The sequence below is a fragment of the Ranitomeya imitator genome, chromosome 9, assembly GCF_032444005.1.
Source record: "Ranitomeya imitator isolate aRanImi1 chromosome 9, aRanImi1.pri, whole genome shotgun sequence".
Taxonomy (NCBI): domain Eukaryota; kingdom Metazoa; phylum Chordata; class Amphibia; order Anura; family Dendrobatidae; genus Ranitomeya; species Ranitomeya imitator.
Window position 1 is genome coordinate 127,655,781 of NC_091290.1, and position 21,054 is coordinate 127,676,834.

At 39.5% G+C, this 21,054-nt stretch overlaps 1 protein-coding gene across 1 annotated transcript in view; it reads right to left on the reverse strand.

The window, feature by feature from the left end:
* CDH8 (cadherin 8) overlaps positions 1-21,054 on the reverse strand; it is a 525,615-nt gene that overhangs the window by 168,255 nt on the left and 336,306 nt on the right. The window contains exon 6 of the mRNA XM_069738885.1: positions 10,500-10,687. Within this exon, the coding sequence (XP_069594986.1) occupies positions 10,500-10,687 (188 nt within the window). The remainder of the gene's footprint in view (positions 1-10,499; positions 10,688-21,054) is intronic.

Sequence of the window (21,054 nt, forward strand, 5' to 3'; positions counted from 1 at the left end):
TCAGCGATAACAGCTTGTCATAGGATACGTAGGCTGTTGCTCACACATTGGTCTTTCATAATCAAAATATTAAAGGAACAGTCCAGATACAACTGATACTGTGTTATATCTAGTGCACAGCCTGGGGGTGGTGGTGTGTCATACAAGTATTAAAAAATATTCAAGAGAAAATCGTTGCTTCACAGAACACCCCCTCAGGTCTTGAACTAAGTCAAGCATCAGTTCTTCCCTGTATTTAATGTTGCTACTAGATTTTAGTGTTATCTCTCTACAGAAGTATCATGCTTAAAGGATATTGTTAAATAAAAAAATGTGCCTAAGCACTAACAACATGTTGTGCCAAGCGCCAATCTCTGCCGACACACAGCGGTCTACCACTTTTGCCGGCAATTCAGCTGCTTCCGTTGACATTTCGTCGACAGAGCTTTTTTCTACTCAACTCTGTTGACAGGGCGTGACTGCCAATGTCATCCTGTGATAGCTGTTTCCACGCTGCCTAACTGCAGAAAGCAAGCTGCCAATCACCATGACGTTGGAAGTCAGAAGAAGAGGAACTGCTCTGTTGGCATAGAGCAGCTCAATCACTGGCAGGAATGGTCTATGATACCTCTGAGCCAGGTTCACCAGGCAGGTAGTTGCCTCTGTTAGCAACAAAATGCATGTTAGTTTTTTGGCACATAGTTAAAAAAAATCCTGGATAACCTCTTTAAAGGGTAGTCAACTACATTTAATTAGTCTTAAAAATGGGTCTTTGATTGTCTTTAAACTGAAAATAAAAAACAAGCCAAAAAAACCACATACTCACCTACTAGACCCTTGTCACTCTTCGGTTTGCTGTAGTGTCCACTGAGCCAGAATAAACATCAAGGAGACTGCTCTTCTGGCACAAGTGGACTTGACTGCTGCAGTCAATCAGTGGCCTCTTATTGGCTGCAGTGGTCACCAGTTCAGAGGAGCAACAGCAATGTTGTAGATCAATCGGTCTTTTTTTTAAGGATTTTTTTAAAGTGTAGATGACAACCTCTTTATCTTCATGAAATTTGGTTCCAAAATATTTTTTATAAAATTTCTTAACATTTTCAAGACATGCTGATTGCTATTAAAACCCTCAGAAAGACTGAAAATGACATAAAAACTACTAAGTATGGACAAAGATTAAAAAACGGTTTCCTGACAGTGTCACAAAATCATGTTTATTTTTGGCAAAATTTTTGCTCGTGCACCATAATTTGTTGAAGCGAGCTAAAATGATAGCAATAACATATTCATAGACTTGTCAGAATAAGCATGGAAATTTGGATATCTCCAATAGATATAAAACAGTGTTTGGACCCTGTTAACCAATAAAGATAAGGAAATTGGTTGACGTGAATTGACGTCACATTGATATTTGCAAAATATTAATATTTGCATAAATTCAGGCAAATCTCAATTTTTTTGTTCTGAGTAGGCCTCAGGCTATGTACATCATGAATTTGTAGTGTCAAAACATCAGGAAACCATGACATGCTTCATCCAAGGCCTCAGTCAACACATTTTGTGATGTCCTGAAATTATGATAAAATGAAGTCATGATGTGTTTTGCCAGAGACCTACTCAGTCAGGTAGAGCTGGATCAGAGTGAAGAAAGAGGATATCAACTGCTAAGAAGCTCTGGAAGACATAGAAGAGGATAGTATCTGCTAGGAGAACCAGGAAGAAGTGGAAGAGGATATAATCTGCTAGGAATACTATACAGACTTAGAAGAGGATATCATCTGCTAGGAAAACCAGGGAGAAGTGGAAGAAGATACCTGCTAGCAAGACTAGGAAGACTTGGAAGAAGATATCATCTCCTACGAAAACCAGGGAGACATGAAAGAGGAGATCATCTGCTGAGAAGACCAAGAAGATATGGAAGAGGATATCATCTCCTAGGAAGACAAGAAAGACTTTATAAGAGGATATCATCTGCTAGCAAGACTAGGCAGACTTGGAAGAGGATATCATCTACTAGGAAAACCAGGGAGATGTGGAAGTGGAGATTACATGCTGGGAAGACCAAGAAGATGTGGAAGAGGATATCATCTGCTTGGAAGACTAGGCAGACTTAGAAGAGGATATCATCTACTAGGAAAACCAGGGAGACGTGGAAGTGGAGATCATATGATGGGAAGACCAAGAAGATGTGGAAGAGGATATCATCTGCTAGGAAGACCAGAAAGACTTGAAAGAGGATTTCATCTGCTAGCAAGACTAGGCAGACTTGGAAGAGGATATCATCTATTAGGAAAACCAGGGAGAAATGGAAGTGGAGATTATATGCTGGGAAGACCAAGAAGATGTGGAAGAGGATATCATCTGCTAGCAAGACTAGGCAGACTTAGAAGAGAATATAATCTGCTAGCAAGACCAATGAGATGTGGAAGAGGATATCAACTGCTAGCAAGACTAGGCAGACTTGGAAACAGATATCATCTGCTACAAAGACCAGGGAGATGTTAAAGAGTATATCACCTACTACATAGTGGATGCTTTCCTGAAACGGAAAGTACTTGCAAGCAGCATAATACAAAGAATAGCAGGTTTACCCAGAATCCTTTGCAGTAGGCGGAGCTATGCAAATCATCTCTTTCCACCCCTGTCTAATCCACAGCGCTTGGAACCGCCAAGCGTGCAATGCTGCGGATTAGTTTCTAAATTTACTGTTTGGCTGTGTAAATTTAGAAACTAATCCGCAGCATTGCACGCTTGGCGGTTCCAAGCGCTGTGGATTAGACAGGGGTGGAAAGAGATGATTTGCATAGCTCCGCCTACTGCAAAGGATTCTGGGTAAACCTGCTATTCTTTGTATTATGCTGCTTGCAAGTACTTTCCGTTTCAGGAAAGCATCCACTATCTATTTCCTTTAAGTAGAGGGCTTTTCGGTCTCTTTCGTCCCGCTACATTTAGCCCAACTTGGGTCTCTCCCTAAGGTGGCTAGCATATATGTATCGCTTGCTCACCGAGCCCCACTCCATACAGCCAACCAATTCCAGCCCTGTGCTGATGAGGGCCTAAAGCCCGAAACACGTGTCCACAGGTAGGAATTGGTTGGCTGTGTAAATTTAGAAACTAATCCGCAGCATTGCACGCTTGGCGGTTCCAAGCGCTGTGGATTAGACAGGGGTGGAAAGAGATGATTTGCATAGCTCCGCCTACTGCAAAGGATTCTGGGTAAACCTGCTATTCTTTGTATTATGCTGCTTGCAAGTACTTTCCGTTTCAGGAAAGCATCCACTATGTATTTCCTTTAAGTAGAGGGCTTTTCGGTCTCTTTCGTCCCGCTACATTTAGCCCAACTTGGGTCTCTCCCTAAGGTGGCTAGCATATATGTATCACCTACTAGGAACACCAGAAAACATTGAAGAAGATATCATCTCCCAAGAAGAACAGGAAAACAAGGAAGAGGATATCATCTTCCATGAAAGCTAGAAATGAGCACAGGAAGAAAATGACTAGGCTAGGGGTTTGGGCTAGCGAGACAGGTAAGTGGCAAGGTGAGCATACATTATTTAACCCCTACATCAGGGTCCCAAAAGGCTCCAGAGCATAATAAGGCACATTAAATTTACATTGAATAAGTTCAACTCAAATCAAATTTCCTGGCCAAATGTGAGCGAAGGAACAAATCCAAATTTCAACCAATTTGCTTTTCATTGATAAAAAATTATTTAATATAGAATGTATTGAAGCATAAAAAGTAATGGTGTACATAAACTGTAAGGATGGGGGATGAGTAAATATTAATTACGCACCCTTTGTACCCACAAGATGCTTAGCGGCCAAGCCTTAACACAAGGAAGTATGACCTCTACATGCATTCTGTTACTTGAGCCTTATTTATATTGAACTATAGTACAACATTAATTAAAAGAAAAGGTGTTACGGAATGCTAAAATGAACATGTCTCAGAGCAGGTAATTATTAACTTAATTGTACGGAGAGCCTCGGTTAAACCTTTGTGAAAGTAGCAAAAACACAAGGAATTATTTATTGAGCTTGATAGATTGCAGACTACCATGTATTCCTATTGAATATCAACCAGGGAAGGTCCTTTGTTTTAACTTGACTGTGTAATGATCCTTCTGCAGTGATTTAGGGAATGTGTATGCTTACTAACCTTCTGTAGCCTACAGCTCCTTTCCTGGACTGCTAGATTTATGTTCTTGTTTTATCTCTCCAGGTATACAGCTCCTCTTTCTCTGATAGTGTTTTACCACTCTCAAGATTGTGTTTGTATACACACCGTATGTCTAATGATAAGACCGGACAATGGAAAGAGAGGTTATCACTGTAGTTTCAATTTTCTTTGTCCAGTGGTGTATCAGTAATCATAAGAGCAATATGAAATATTCAAAGAAAAATAAATTATGCAAATCATTTATGTAGATCAATATAAGAAAATTCTTATTCTTCAAGTTCCTTTTATGAATTTATTTAAGACTTTATATACCGTATTTTAGTCATTGAGTCATTTTTAAAGCAATTCTTTACTTTTGTGAAAGACATTACATTAAAAGAGTACTCCCATCTTAGTAATTTATGGCATGTCCACAGGAGATGCCATAAAAGTCTGAGAGACGTGATCTGCACCTGTGTCCTCTGACCTCACATGGAAGCGAATTGAAAAAAATCACCTCTCTGTTCCCAGCAAATGATTCAACAGACAGAACCCCCTTCTAGATACAGATGTTGGTCCTAGAGGTATCAATCAGACATTTAGAGGTGGGCCCGCATCTATTAGACATTTAGAGCTGTGCCCACATTTATCAGACGTTGGGGCTGGGTCCACATCTATCAGTCACTTAGAGGTGGACCTTCATCTATCAGGTGTTTAGAGGTAGGTCCACATCTATCAGACATTAAGAAATGGGCCCACATCTGTCAGACATTTAGAGGTAAGTCTGTATGTATCAAACATTTAGAGGTAGGTCTGCATCTATCAAACATTTAGAGGTAGGTCTGCATCTATCAGACATTTAGAGGTGGACCCACAGTTATCAGACATTTCTGGTTGTGCTTTGCACACTCTTGGCATTGTCTTGATGAGCTTAAAGAGGTAGTTACTGGGAATGGTTTTCACTTCACAGGTGTGCCCTGTCAGGTTTAATAAGTGGGATTTCTTGCCTTATAAATGGGGTTGGGACCATCAGTTGGGTTGTGCAGAGGTCTGGTGGATACACAGCTGATAGTCCTACTGAATAAACTGTAAGGATTTGCATTATGGCAAGAAAAAAGCAGCTAAGTAAAGAAATATGAGTGGCCATCATTACTTTAAGAAATGAAGGTCAGTCAATCTGAAAAATTGGGAAAAGTTTGAAAGTGTCCCCAAGTGCAGTAGCAAAAACCATCAAGCGCTACAAAGAAACTGGCTCACATGAGGACCGCCCCAGGAAAGGAAGAACAAGAGTCACCTCTGCTTCTGAGGATAAGTTTATCCGAGTCACCAGCCTCAGAAATCGCAGGTTAACAGCAACTCAGATTAGAGACCAGGTCAATGCCACACAGAGTTCTAGCAGCAGACACATCTCTACAACAACTGTTAAGAGGAGACTTTGTGCAGCAGGCCTTCATGGTAAAATAGCTGCTAGGAAACCACTGCTAAGGACAGGCAACAAGCAGAAGAGACTTGTTTGGGCTAAAGAACACAAGGAATGGACATTAGACCTGTGGAATCTGTGCTTTGGTCTGATGAGTCCAAATTTGAGATCTTTGGTTCCAACCACCGTGTCTTTGTGCAATGCAGAAAAGATGAACGGATGGACTCTACATGCCTGGTTCCCACCGTGAAGCATAGAGGAGGAGGTGTGATGGTGTGGGGGTGCTTTGCTGGTGACACTGTTGGGGATTTATTCAAAATTGAAGGCATACTGAACCAGCATGGCTACCACAGCATCTTGCAGCGGCATGCTATTCCTTCTGGTTTGCGTTTAGTTGGACCATCATTTATTTTTCAACAGGACAATGACCCCAAACACACCTCCAGGCTGTGTAAGGGCTATTTGACCAAGAAGGAGAGTGATGGGGTGCTACGCCAGATGACCTGGCCTCCACAGTCACCAGACCTGAACCCAATCGAGATGGTTTGGGGTGAGCTGGACCGCAGAGTGAAGGCAAAAAGGCCAACAAGTGCTAAGCATCTCTGGGAACTACTTCAAGATTGTTGGAAGACCATTCCCGGTGACTACCTCTTGAAGCTCATCAAGAGAATGCCAAGAGTGTGCAAAGCAGTCATCAAAGCAAAAGGTGGCTATTTTGAAGAACCTAGAATATAAGACATAATTTCAGTTGTTTCACACTTTTTTGTTAAGTATATAATTCCACATGTGTTAATTCATAGTTTTGATGCCTTCAGCATGAATGTACAATTTTCATAGTCTTGAAAATACAGAAAAATCTTTAAATGAGGAGGTGTGTCCAAACTTTTGGTCTGTACTGTAGGTCTGCATCTATCAGATATTTAGAGGTGGGTCCACAGTTTTCAGATATGTAGAGGTAGCTCTCTATCAATCAAACATTTAGAAGTGGGTCCACATCTATCAGACATTTAGGTTGGTCTGTATCTATTAGACATTTAGAGGTAGGTGCAAATATATCAAACAGAGGAAAATTCACATCTATCAGACATTTAGAGGTAAGTCCACATCTATCAGACATTTAGAGGTAAGTCCGCATCAATCAGACATTTAGAGTTAGGTCCACATCTATCAAACATATCTAGTAGATTTGCCATAAATGTGTAAGATGAGAATATCTCATTAAAAAGTTTTCACTACCCCACCATCGCATTTGTTTAATTGTTATTATTTAAGAGACAGTTGTCACCTGATTGAAGTTGATCACAGGAAGCAGGAAAAACTTGATAGGCACGAGTCTTCGAAAACCACCATAACCCCTTTATTTTACAAAGTCATGGGGGTCTTTTATTTATAAGTGTAATACATGTAGTAGGAAACCCTTTAAGTCTTATGCTGGTACTAACATAAGTACCGTAGTCCGTGTACATGATTATCGAAAATCCATTGTTTCACACCATTAACAGTCCAGTAAATGGAGCAACGTGAATCTATCATAATAGAGTACAGCTAAGGAAAGCTGAGTTTTATAAAGAGAAGAATCAGGGTCAGCTCTAGATGTATGTGGGTTTTTGGTTCACAAAGTCATAATGGCACTGCTGCTGACTTTACAACATGTCGAAATGTGCTCACCCTTACCTTTCCAAAAACATCTTTATAGACACAAATTTTAATAATACCAATTCAATACATTATATCACAATATGCTAGCAAAATCCATATCAAGATGCAACTCACGCGACAACCATTATGTGGCTTCATAAAGACATAGTACACATTATAATATTATTATTTATATATTATAAATTAGAAATGCTGAAAATTGATTCACAGGACTTGGTCCTGAGGCCACATTAGTAGTCTGCTGCTGCCAAAAGGGATCTGATTCTTACTTGACAACATCCCTGACAACTCTTTTGATTAGCTGGCCAGGCGCGACATCAAAAGAAGAGTCGCGTATGACATGGAGTTAGTAAGTAGCTCAAGGGCTCTCTTCCATTGGCCACAGATTACCAACGTGGTTGCTGGCCCAGACACTGCAAATCAACTTGCACCACCTCTAGTTTACATATCTATTGAAAGAGAAATCTTAAAATCATGTTTTTTGAAAACCTGTTCATTTTGCGTCTCACATCTTGGGGAGTCGCACACTGGGCCCAAAGGTGGAGGTGGCCCACCAAAGGCAGCCAGCGCACATTTCATCTAGATGTGTGTCGGAGGACGCACATTCAGCTGAATTGCACTGCGGCGCAGAGACCTCCTGGGTCCTGCATAACAATACATGCTGCCAGCCAATCACAGGCCAGAAGCTGACATCCGCATGCAAGCCCCTGGCTGCACATGGAAGTAATGACATGTGCTGCCCCATCGCTTGCACGCTGACGTCAGCTACCAGCTTCTGTGCCGACTACAGAAGAGGACACCACTCTTCATGGGAAAGGAGTGAGTGGAGTATATAACAGAATGGGGGACATATATACCAGAATGGGCACAGGATGGAGGATATATATATACCAGGATTGGGGACATATATAGAAGGATCGGCCCAGGATTGGGAACATATATACCAGGAAATAGGTCATATATACCAGAATGGGCCCATCACGCGGAACTTATATACCAAAAAGGGGCCTGTGGTGGGGGACATATACAGTTAGGTCCATATATATTTGGACAGAGACAACATTTTTCTAATTTTGGATATAGACATTACCACAATTAATTTTAAACAAATCAATTCAGATGCAGTTGATGTTCAGACTTTCAACTTACATTTGAGGGTATCCACATTAAAATTGGATGAAGGGTTTAGGAGTTTCAGCTCCTTAACCTGTGCCACCCTGTTTTTAAAGGGACCAAAAGTAATTGGACAATTGTGACAAGTGGACAGGTGTGGGCAATCCCTTCGTTATGTTATTCTCAATTAAGCAGATAAAAGGCCTGGAGTTGATTCGAGGAGTGGTGCTTGCATTTGGAAGGTTTTGCTGTGAAGTAAACATGCGGTTAAAGGAGCTCTCCATGCAGGTGAAACAAGCCATCCTTAAGCTGCGAAAACAGAAAAAACCCATCCGAGAAATTACTACAATATGAGGAGTGGCAAAATCTACAGTTTGGTACATCCTGAGAAAGAAAGAAAGAATACTGGTGAAGTCATCAATGCAAAAAGACCTTGGCGCCCACGGAAGACAACAGTGGTGGATGATCGCAGAATAATCTCCATGGTGAAGAGAAACCCCTTCACAACAGCCAACCAAGTGAACAACACTCTCCAGGAGGTAGTCGTATCAATATCCAAATCTACCATAAAGAGAAGACTGCATGAAAGTAAATACAGAGGGTTCACTGCACGATGCAAGCCACTCATAAGCATCAAGAATAAAGAGGCTAGACTGGACTTTGCTAAAAAACATATAAAAAAGCCAGCACCGTTCTGGAATAACATTCTTTGGACAGATGAAACCAAGCTCAACCTCTACCAGAATGGTGGAAAGAGAAAAGTATGGCAAAGACGTTGTCCAGCTCATGATCCAAAGCACACCACATCATCTGTAAAACATGGCTGAGGCAGTGTGATGGCGCGGGCAGGCATGGCTGCCAGTGGCACTGGGTCACTAGTGTTTATTGATGTTGTGACACAGGACAGAAGCAGCCGAATTAATTCTGAGGTATTCAGAGCCGCCATACTGTGTGCTCAGATCCAGCCAAATGCAGCCAAACTGATTGGTCGTCGTTTCATACTACAGATGGACAATGACCCAAAACATAAAGCCAAAGCAACCCAGGAGTTTATTAAAGCAAAGAAGTGGAATATTCTCGAATGGCCAAGTCAGTCACCTGATCTCAACCCAATTGAGCATGCATTTCACTGGTTAAAGACTAAACTTCAGACAAAGAGGCCCACAAACAAACAGCAGCTGAAAACCACCGCAGTGAAGGCCTAACAGAGCATCAAAAAGGAGGAAACACAGCGTCTGGTGATGTCCATGAGTTCAAGACTTCAGGCAGTCATTGTTAACAAAGGGTTTTCAACCAAGTACTAAAAATGAACATTGTATTGGAGCTGAAACTCCTAAACCCTTCATCCAATTGTAATGTGGATACCCTCAAATGAAAGCTGAAAGTCTGAACTTCAACTGCATCTGCATTGTTTTGTTTAAAATTCATTGTGGTAATGTCTATAACCAAAATTAGAAAAATGTTGTCTCTGTCCAAATATATATGGACCTAACTGTATAACTGGATGAGCCCAGGATGAAAGTCAAATATACCAAGATGGGGAATTAAATATAAAGAAGAGGAACAAGATGGGGGACATATATACCAGGATGGGGGACATTTTTACATGAATGGGCTCAGGATGGAGGACATTTATGCCAACATGAGGGATTTATACTGTGATGTTCCCAGGATGGAGAACATATATACCTGGAAGGGACCTAGGATGAGGGACTTTACTACATGATGGGGGAGATCAACACATGCATCCTTATAGGATTTAGAATGCTACAAGGGCCCATACATCTGACCAAAATCCAGGGGGGAACCCAATCCAAGTTTTGCACCAGGGCCCATCAGACTCTAGTTACACCACTGATCTTGGGATATGTTAAACCAAGTGGAACGATAAGAAAGGACACATCACTATCATGCTTATCCACATCGTCATGAACTCCTCAAGCTTAATGGGCCATTGCTTTTGTCCTGCCAAACGAACCTGTTGCTGATTTTGGCCCATGTTGGTCAAATGTATTAGAACTTTGGGTTTTATTATCCAAAATCATAAAACCTTGAACAGTAAAAAGTTTATAACATTTAACTAGCAATTTAAAAAAATATATATATATTCGTGAGATTCACCATAAATGTTTTATATGCACATAATAATGTTAATATGCGCGCTACCTTTCGTAGTCGGAGAACACCATCCTGTGTCTGGGAGTCTGTCATGATTTCAAACATGTCCCTTCCATCACCATCAATTATGTCAAATGACGATTTAGCATTGTCTCCAATGTCTCGGTCGTTTGCCCTCACTCTTCCAACTGGATCACCAATAGCAATGTCTTCTGGGATTACAAACTGATACTGACCTTACAAAAAAGGGAGAGAAAACATGACAATTAAAGTTAATGCAATCGGTTCCTCGCGTTAGGTTTGTCTATAATTAATGCAGCTTCCCATACATACGTTTTAACTTATTGAGATAAATTGGATCAGAGGTGAAATTATTGAACGCTTTAAATGGCCCTCCACCACTTCTGATAAGAAGAGGAACATTTTCTATGAAAAAAAAGGCTGCTGATGGAATCAGGTGGAGAGCTGGGACCAGGCGAAAGTGTGAAAAAAATCGCAGTACAGTCTTAGTAAGAGAAGAAAGCTCAGACAGTCGATGAGATTAAATATTGCTGGAATTCCAAGCTGGGCGAAAAGTACCGAGATCAAGCGAGCTGGGCAGGAGCTGCTAATTGTCAGTGCCATGTATAGTGCAAGCTGCCAAGTTTAGAGACTAAACATAATTACCAGAAAAGACTGCTGATTGTTTTGCTGAGTAGGAAATCATTTCAGTTTATCCATGATGGAGAATAACAACAGGAGGAACATAGCAAGCAAGAAATAACTGACAAGTACATATTGCTGACCCACTATTGCACTGCTTGTGCTTATGTTTAAAGTTTGAGCATCATAACTATCAAGAGCCTCAAGGACGGGATTAGGGAAAGGCAAACTAGGCATTTGCCAAGGGCCTCACTTCCCGTTCAGCAGCATCACACCGTGTGGCAGCTATGGGGCTCGTTGCCTATGTTAAAACCACAAAAGTCTGTACTTAAATTGTATCAGTATATTGCAGTCACAAAAAGTTTTTACCTATATTGTAACTATCAAAAGTCCATATCTATATTGCATCCACCTAGAGATTGTATTGTTGTTATGCATATTGTAGCCAGAAAGAGTCTGTACTAATATTGTAACCACTTAGAGCAGTGTTCCCCAACTTTGAGCCTCAAGAGCCACCAACAGGTCATGTTTTCAGGATTTCCTTAGTATTGCACAGGTGATAATTGCATCACCTGCACAGGCAATAATTCCATCACCTGATCAATACTAAGGAAATCCTGAAAACATGACCTGTTGGTGGCTCTTGAGGACCGGAGTTGGAGAACACTGACTTAGAGAAAGGAAGTGCCTACTTTATATCAACCTATATTGCAATCACCACGAGCCAGCACCCATATTACAAACAATCAGAGGCTGTACCTATACGGCAACCACCAGGAGTATTTATTTATATTGTAACCATTAAGTGTCTGCTCCTATATTTCAACCATCAAGAATCAATATCTAAGATTCAGGACCTATATTGCAACCACTAAGCGTTTGCGCCTATAATAAATTGCACCTATACTAAACCCTCTAAGAGTCTGTACCTAGTGAAATCACCAAGACCTGTGCCTTCAAGTAAAATCATTAGACGATTTAGGAGTAAAATTATTATGTTTTCACCTGAATATGGCAAGACAGAAATACAAAGTATACGGTTTATTAGTCAACGTGTTTCGCAGTTTCAAACTTCTTCATCAGGGCAAACCATGGTCTCCTGATGAAGAAGTTTGAAACTTTGAAACGTGTTGACTAATAAACCACTTACCTTGGATTCCAGTCTTCTCATCATCCTTTGATGACATTGCAGGTTAACCCATTTATTTCCATTTTTTTTATAATTCCTGCAGCAGCCTAAGCTTTTTTCAGGGGTTGTTAGCACACAACTTGACCAAGTGAGCATGATTGTGCACGTCTATACCGTCTTACACTCAGATAAGAATCTATTGCACTTTTTCGCCCTTTCTAGTACCTCTACCTCATCAGTATGTTCTATGATACAGATGTACTATGACCCAGCTCGTCATCCTGGGGGCCAGATGTGAGATTTATCAAGAGCATGTTAATTAAGCAGCTGGTAAATACAAGATCTATACATTTACGGGAATTCTTTATCATAAAATCACAATTGCCGTAAAGTATATTCAGTTTTTATCAACCCTTATGGTATAATTGTTGCACTATGTCTTCTTTACGCTGATTATGTAGGCTTCTCTTCTTTTTCTTTGGTTATTTTCCTGTTTGTTCAATATGTTGCATTCATGAGTTGTGTTTGCTTTGTATTTACAATCATGCGATCTCTTCTGACAAAATCCAATTACCAAACATGCACCGATGCCCTCGGGCACGCTCCTCACATGACTGAATAATGGCCTATGTTCCTAAAATCTTTAATGCGCTGATGAACAATCACCTCCCCCTTCCTCAATTCTCCTAAATCTCTCTGCAGAACCTAATTAAAGATTGGGTGTATATTCCGCGTGAAATTTTGCCTTGTCCAATTAAGAAAGATTAAGTGTTCTCCTAAAACTTGTATTTCAGAGTTGACTAGGAGTCGGCTTGACTTTGCCATCTAATAATAGAACATCTGGAGATAAAGGGCAAACAACAAGCTTCTTAAGACCGCTAAGAACACAAGACGAGATGCGCAGCTACCCCCAACTGTGAGCAACTCAATTCTATGGGTAAAAGTATCTACAAGACTAAACCCAGCGTGAAGATCATTGATGCCTAATGTTAAAAAACCTCTGAGATAATTAGAGATGTGGGAACTTTAATTTAGAGCCATTAGACGCTATTAATATATTGGATAATGAAGAGTATGGCTGCTTATTTGCATGTGTTATTCTGTTTTGACAATGATGTGTTACAAAGCAAAGTAAAGAATAATTTCACGTTTGCCGATTCATTCATTCTTCTGCTGGTGCAACTAAGATGTAAAAATTCTGCAATGAATGCAAGTCTTTAAAGAGAAAAACTAGTCAAAAGAATTGATTGCCAGTAAAAACACACAGATGAAGTATGAGGTCATCATTTCTAAAATTGAAGTGTTCAAATGAATGTGTTAGCCCCCGTTGACCCTGCTCATATGTTTCTGTTTTTGGAAATCTGAGACTTCAATCTATGATAAGGGTCATGAAAATCTTGAAAATTAGTCAAAGAAATTTCTGGAGGTAATGTAAGTGGTAAGTGGGTCTCAACTCTATGAAACCTAGGTCTTCAACCAGTGGTATGTCTATCCAAGGAATATATATATATATATATATATATATATATATATATTTATATATATATATATATATATATATATATATATATATTTATTGCTAGCAATATCATAGCTACTGGTCAAAACTTCTGAACTATGATTAAGAACCAGTCGGTTTGAAATGCGTTAGGCCATGAGTTTTCCAGGTTACTTACCTTTTTTCTAAACTAATGGTTTTATACACCATAATTTTAACCATGCTATATATTAAAGATGCTGGATACCTTTCACTCTTTGGTAATGCTCGTTTGCTGCTAAAACGGCCATTGGATTCTACTGTGGAGAGCTGGATTTTTTCTACAAAGTTTTAGCTACTGGTCAAAATGGTCTACTGATCACAAAAGGACATTTGGTCACCACTAATGCTTAGAACGAAGGATACACTGCTCATATATTTCTATTTTTGGAAATCTGAGACTTCTATCTAAGATAATGGCCATGAAAATCATTCAACTTAGTCACAGAAATCTCTGAGATAATGCGAGTGGGGTCTCAACCCTACGAAACCTTGTTCCTCAACCAGTGGTATGTCAACCCAATATCATAGCTACTGGTCAAAATTGTCTACTGATCACAAAAGGACCACTGGTCACCGCTAAGATTAGAATGAAAGATTTCTATAGAAATTGTTAGCCCCTTTTGACAATGATCATACGTTTCAGTATTTGGAAATCTGTGACCTCATTCTAAGATAAGGAACATTAATATCAAACTTAGTCACATGAATCTCTGAGATAATATAAATGAGTCTAAACTTTATGAAACCTAGGTCCTCAGCCAGTGGTACAGTACAGACCAAAAGTTTGGACACACCTTCTCATTTAAAGATTTTTCTGTATTTTCATGACTATGAAAATTGTACATTCACATTGAAGGCATCAAAACTATGAATTAACACATGTGGAATTATATACTTAACAAAAAAGTGTGAAACAACTGAAATTATGTCTTATATTCTAGGTTCTTCAAAGTAGCCACCTTTTGCTTTGATGACTGCTTTGCACACTCTTGGCATTCTCTTGATGAGCTTCAACAGGTAGTCACCGGGAATGGTTTTCACTTCAGTACGATTGATATTCATTTGGTTTCGAAAGACCCAAAAATTATCCTTGAGTAACAATATGCCATTAACGGATTATTTCCATCTTTGTAGCTGGTTATTTTTAGATAGTGCTTGTAAAAACAATCACTTTCGCAATTTACTGCTAGCTAAAATTTACAGCCGTTTTTGAGATATTAACAGATTTCTTTTGTTTTCAACTTGTTGTTTACGAGACCAATTACCACTTCTGTGAAGTACTGTGATAAAAGTGGCCAGGTTTAGGAAGCAACAGCATGATTTAGTGATCTGGGCTAGCTTAAAAAAGTGTTTACAAGCTTTATAGAAAACAGCTGGTAAGCACTACGCATGTTTAGTTGTCTACCATCGATGGCCGGTCTCCAAGGCAATGAGCTGTAAGCAAAAGTGTTAATATCTCAAGAACTGTTGAAAATTTTAATAAGCTGTAAATTGCAAAATGGATTTTATTTCCAAGCACTACCCATTTATGAAGATGCGAAAAAACTGTTTAATTTCTTAAAATATTAAACATTTGAAAGACTTGTCTTGCGTTTTCTTTACTTAAAAATGTTCATGTTCTCCAAAATAATATTTCATACTAGTGAAAATGCATTAGCAATAGAAAATATTGAAAAATATGAAAACAATCTCTTCCACTATAAGGGCTTTCAAGACAGTTCCTACACTTGCTTGGAATATACTAATCATAAGTGAAAGACTAAATGTAAATATCTGTTTTCCACGTTTCCATTATTCAGTCCAGATGTAGATTTACTGCGCCAGGCTTGCTGTTGCTGTTTTTTCTGCATTTCCTTGGCACGGATAATCAATATAGAATGCAGCTGCCAGACGCCTTCACCTATTTCACCTTTGCTTAGATAATAGCTACTTATGCATATCCAATCTTATTCTTCTTGGATTAACATAAAAGAAACTTGCTGAAATCTTGGATGCAAATTCATAAATATTTTGATTGTTTCAGCTAAATAAAAGGTTTCTGGTTGTTCCGTTAATCCTGTTCCGATTTGCTCTTACACAAGTCTATGCAGTCTGGTTGTGCAGTTTGGCACTTTTCTGCCCCCTTTCCCACCGCCTGTAGGTTAGCCACCGGGGTAGGGGCTAGAAATGACTAAATCTGTTCAGCACAAATCAAATTCCTTATGAATGTCTCCCAATTTTTTGATTATGGTGAAACCAAGAATTTTTAGATTTTTGAGAAATGATGACAAAAGTATTCTGGGAGTGATACATTTATTGGCTAACCAGAAAATAATATGTTTGCAAGCTTTCAGAGCACAGAGGCTCCTTCTTCAGGCAAGATTACAGATAGATTTTTCTGGCTAACACGGTACCATAATACAATTTGTTATTGTACATCATAGATTTTTGAGAAAATGTGGTGGCCAGCAGTATAAAGAGTCAGGTGAGGGTCTATGGTAGGGAAGAATAATGTGATTTTGTTTTTCATTCCTTCCCTCCCCTCTATTAATTACACTTTTGGGTTTGGAAAAGGCAGACAAAAAATAGTCAATCAGGGCACTATGGATTTGGACCAATTTTTTTCAGACTAGATGGAGTCTAATCAGAGTGTGATTAGCATAAACGGACTAATTTTCTTGGATGAGAGAAAGCACGGTTGTGTGACCCTAGTTTTACAGTGTGTAATATTCACACTGTCAGGATTTGACTCTTCTTGCCAGTTTTAACACTCATTTCAAGGCAATTTTTCTAATTTGCAGTCTCCTGCCAAGTAACTTCTCTTTAATTGTATACTTGCGGTCATGCAACTTTTCAAACTAATAAGCCAAATCCTCACAGTGAGTATATTACACACTGATAGTGTTACTTGTCGAGTTCCTGCCGCTGCACAGGGGGAATCTCCCATTCTGCTCCAGCCGCAGTGGAGCCTGCTCAGCAGAGACGTCGGTCCCAGCATCTGGCTCAAGCTGATACTGTGCAGCTGGTTACTGCTGTCCTTCCAGGCTCAGCCTTTGTAACCAGTACTGATCAGCGGCGAGCAGACATCCATGGGACTAAGTCCTGCTTTTCTTCTTCTGAGCATGCCCAAGGGACGACCTCTTATTGGAGGTCGGGGATCACATGCTCAGGTCCTGGAGCAGCTCCTATTGGACCACTAGGAAGGTCCTCGAGAGATTCCGCTATAAAAGGTTTGCATGGCTGCACGGCCATGTGCTAGAATAGACTTATTATTGTGTGTGTGGATGTATGCCTGTTGATGGATGAAAGCTCCGAATCATTCCCATCTCTAGTGTTGTTGACTGTTCGCGAATGGTGGAAGCTACCTAGCACCTTACAGTGCTATCCCGCACATCTAGCACACGATACTGCGTCTGTTAGCAGTGACCGCCAGTGCGGCGCCGTGCGCTAATAGAGCGCTTTACTGGCCCAAGTGTGGGTGGTTAGTGGCGTCTGCCAGAGTGGCGCTGCACGCACTCTTGTGCAGTAAATTATTACTTCTGTTAATCTCTGACGCCCCAGTAGCGGTGACGAGCTCAAGAGGTCTAGGGGAACTCTTTCCCTGAGTCTTGGGATAGAGATCTGTGACTCTTTGCTTGCACTCTTTGTGCAGTACCATGGCCCTGTGACGCAACAGGGTTCGCTTCCTTCATACCGGGTGAAGTTAACCCGTGTGTGTATCCACATTGTACCGCCATATAGTCCGTCATTACTCAGCAGCAGGTTCCATCTCTGCACGGTGGACCCCGGGCTGCGAACGCACCTTATACCGTTGTTATAATTATTTGGTGTGTTCCGCTAGCCCTAACAGATAGTTGTCGACATGCTACAGTGTTTGCGGAAAATTTGCTCTGACCTAGAAACCCCCCTTAAGTCTGAATTCATGTAGCTTAATAAACGATAAAATGAAAAGCATAATTAATGAAATTAATGATAATATTAATTACATAATATTACAAATATAATAATAATAATACTATTTTTTGTACTATTGAGATTACCGGACTATTATTACATTTGGCACAATTATTATACATTTTATATATTTTTGATATTGTTGTTTTTGTACAATTATTATTGTACATTGTATATATATTTTTTATATTGTTGCTTTTTCCACAATTATTGTTATACATTGTATATTGTTTAAATTGTTTTTTTCACAATTATTTTTATACATTTTATATATTGTTTTTTTCACAATCATAATTAAACATTCTATATATTTTTTATATTGTTGTTTTTTCACAATTATACATTTTATATTTTTTTTTATATTGTTGTTTTTTTCACAATTATTATTATAAATTTGTATATGTTTTTTGCACAATTGTTATGCATTGTATATATAATTTTTTATATTGTTTTTTTCACAATTATTATTATACATTTTATATATTTTTTGTATTGTTGTTTTTTTCACAATTATTATTCTACATTTTATACTTATTTTTTATATTTTATTTTGCCCAATTATTGTTATTCATATTATATATATTTTTATATTGTTGTTTATTATTACTTCTAGATGTCAGTAATGCCAGTTTTATCCTCCTATAATCGAAACGACATCATGCAGAGCTCTGAGACTAATTTACACTTCACTGCATCTCGCTTTGTATACATTTTGTTTATTCTCTTTTGGGATAAACTAATTTGAAATCATACAAGGGTTTTACACAGTGTCTGAAGATAGTGCGCAATTTACTCCATAGAAATATCTGGGTAATGTATCTTGCAAACTAATGGATTAAAATAGCCCCAGCGGATCAGGGCTACTTAATAGGAATGTTCAATGCGTTTTTAGGTAAACACTACAATTTCTTGTGAAATGGCTATAAAACGATTTTCTCGAGAGCTTGTAAGAAGAGAACAAGTTCATCTTTTTTTGATTTTTAAAACCCGAGAGGGGAGCGTAGACTCACAATTTAATCATAAATTCACATTGCTGGCAGAATCAACAAGCTGATGAATTCTATTCTATGGCATGTAATCGGAGAAATGTTTGTAGGGGTGTGAGCAATCCCGTCTCTGTTTCCCTGATCTATTTCATTTAATTATATATAGTACATTTTTTTTAATTATATCTTTATTTTTAGAAATAGGAGATGAAAATTGGGAGAAAACAAATTTCATTTGGTGTTCTATATTTTTAGACATATCGCTTAACTGTCGAGAATCTGAAGAATTCGGAATAAATATTATCATTTTATTGACAAACAGAAATCTAGTCACTGAAGATCTTCCCTTCCTTACCTATTCCTTTTGGCTTGATGTTCCCAATATAAGAAACACGAAGTGACCAGTAGGCTTGAGCGAAATGGATCGGACAAATTCAAAAGTCGCCGACTTTTGGCAAAGTCGGGTTTCATGAAACCCGACCCGATCCTAGTGTGGGATCGGCCATGCGGTCGGCGATCTTCGCACCAAAGTCGTGTTTCGTATGACGCGTTTGGCGCCATTTTCTCAGCCAATGAAGGAGCGTGGGCAGAGTGATGACATAGGTCTTAGGGGCGTGGATGCTTATCGCCATCTTCTCGCTGTAGCGATTTGCAATGTGTAACACCAGCTTTTCTGTTCAGGGACGGAGGAGAGAGAGAGAGAGAAGAAAAAAATAAAAATATATAGATTTCCCATTGACTTTGCATTGGGTTTCGTGTTTCGGTCGATCCTTGACTTTTCGCCATAATCGGCCGATTTCACTCGACTCGACTTTTGAGGTAGTCGGGTTTTGCGAAACCCGACTCGACCCTAAAAAAGTAAAAGTCGCTCAACCCTAGTGACCAGTAATGCAAAAACCCAACATGATTTTTGTGACACTCTGTTGGGGGATATTTATGCTATATATTCCTTTGTATAGTCACCCAATGATAATCCTGTGAACTGTAGTCAAACTATGTTTTTAGAAATTAATAGTGAGACAATGCAGTTAATCATTCTGAGGAGGGTTTAGAAGGTTCCTAGATATTGGAGACATTGGATCCTAGTTCAAAGCCTATAACAAGACCTCAATCTACAAAGTGTCCTTTGGACGTCTTTAGGCTTTGTAGCCTGGGAGTGAATGTACGGTTATAGCTACGCCCCTAATGGAGACCCTGGAACATTTTGCTATTGTGCTCTGCTAAAAAAAATGGCCAATGTCAAAAAGAGGGTCAATTGTAGTGCAAAGTTTCATGTTTTGAACTCTGATTGTCTAAGTGAAGTGCATGGATACATTGGTGGCATGTCGGAATCCCAATTTTGCGGGGATTCAGGCAGAAACATTTGATAGAGTCTGGAATGGTAGAAAAACACAATGTGAGCCTGTTATTACACATGCAATAGATGTAATCGTAACAGCAGGATTTTACTAATCAGTCTGCACACTCCTGATGTCACAAGTATATCACATCCTCCTGGGAGATCTGGGGTTAGGCGATCTTTACGTACTGTGAATCTCAGATCTTCCATTTAGCCTGTGTATTTGTTCATCATACTAAATGGACTTTGTTTCTTTTGGCACTGAAAAGATTAACAACTTTTTGCATGCTCATTAGAGACATGCAGCTTCATCTCACAGCTGCTCCTGACCTGTTCGTTATCTCACTCTATAGATCTTGGCCAGACATTTTCATCCCTGCCTGCGAAAGTTTTGCTTCCTGGCTTGCTGGAGTTGGTGTGCTGAAGTTGGAGTTTGAAGTTGCTGCTGGAGATTGTTGTCTGCTGTTTTGGGGTGTATACTTTCTCCATTATCCAATTCCCATTCAGTTTGTACCTTCCTATCCATCGAGAGTGTTTTTGTATGTATGTTGCTAATACCCTGCTTGTCTTACGTGTATAAACGCTAACATATCTGTCCTAGGCCTCCTGGGGGAGGGGACAGCTTATGAAATTAACAGGAGCATGGTAAGGTGGGAGACTCGAACCTCTCTACCTTTAAGAATACCCCAGGACAGGGATAATTAGGGTCCCAGATCCAGGGACACCTTGAGGCCCCCCTTCCTTACCAAAGACCATCATAACGTAACACCTGGTTATGAAGTTCACTCTTGAAGGAATAACGCTTTTCTTTGAGTCCTTAGTTTATTAGATGCACTTTTAAGTATAAGAGAGGGCAAAAACCAAAGGGTGCAGTCAGACGACTGAATAAATTGATCTGAGATCAGATCGCAGAGCACAGATTGGCAGGCGGCTCTTCCGACCTGTGACAGCTGCATAGAAATACATAAAGCTGTCAGGCTAAGGTCAAGAGAGCTGCGGCCAATCAGTTCACTGCATTCCGATATGTATGACTG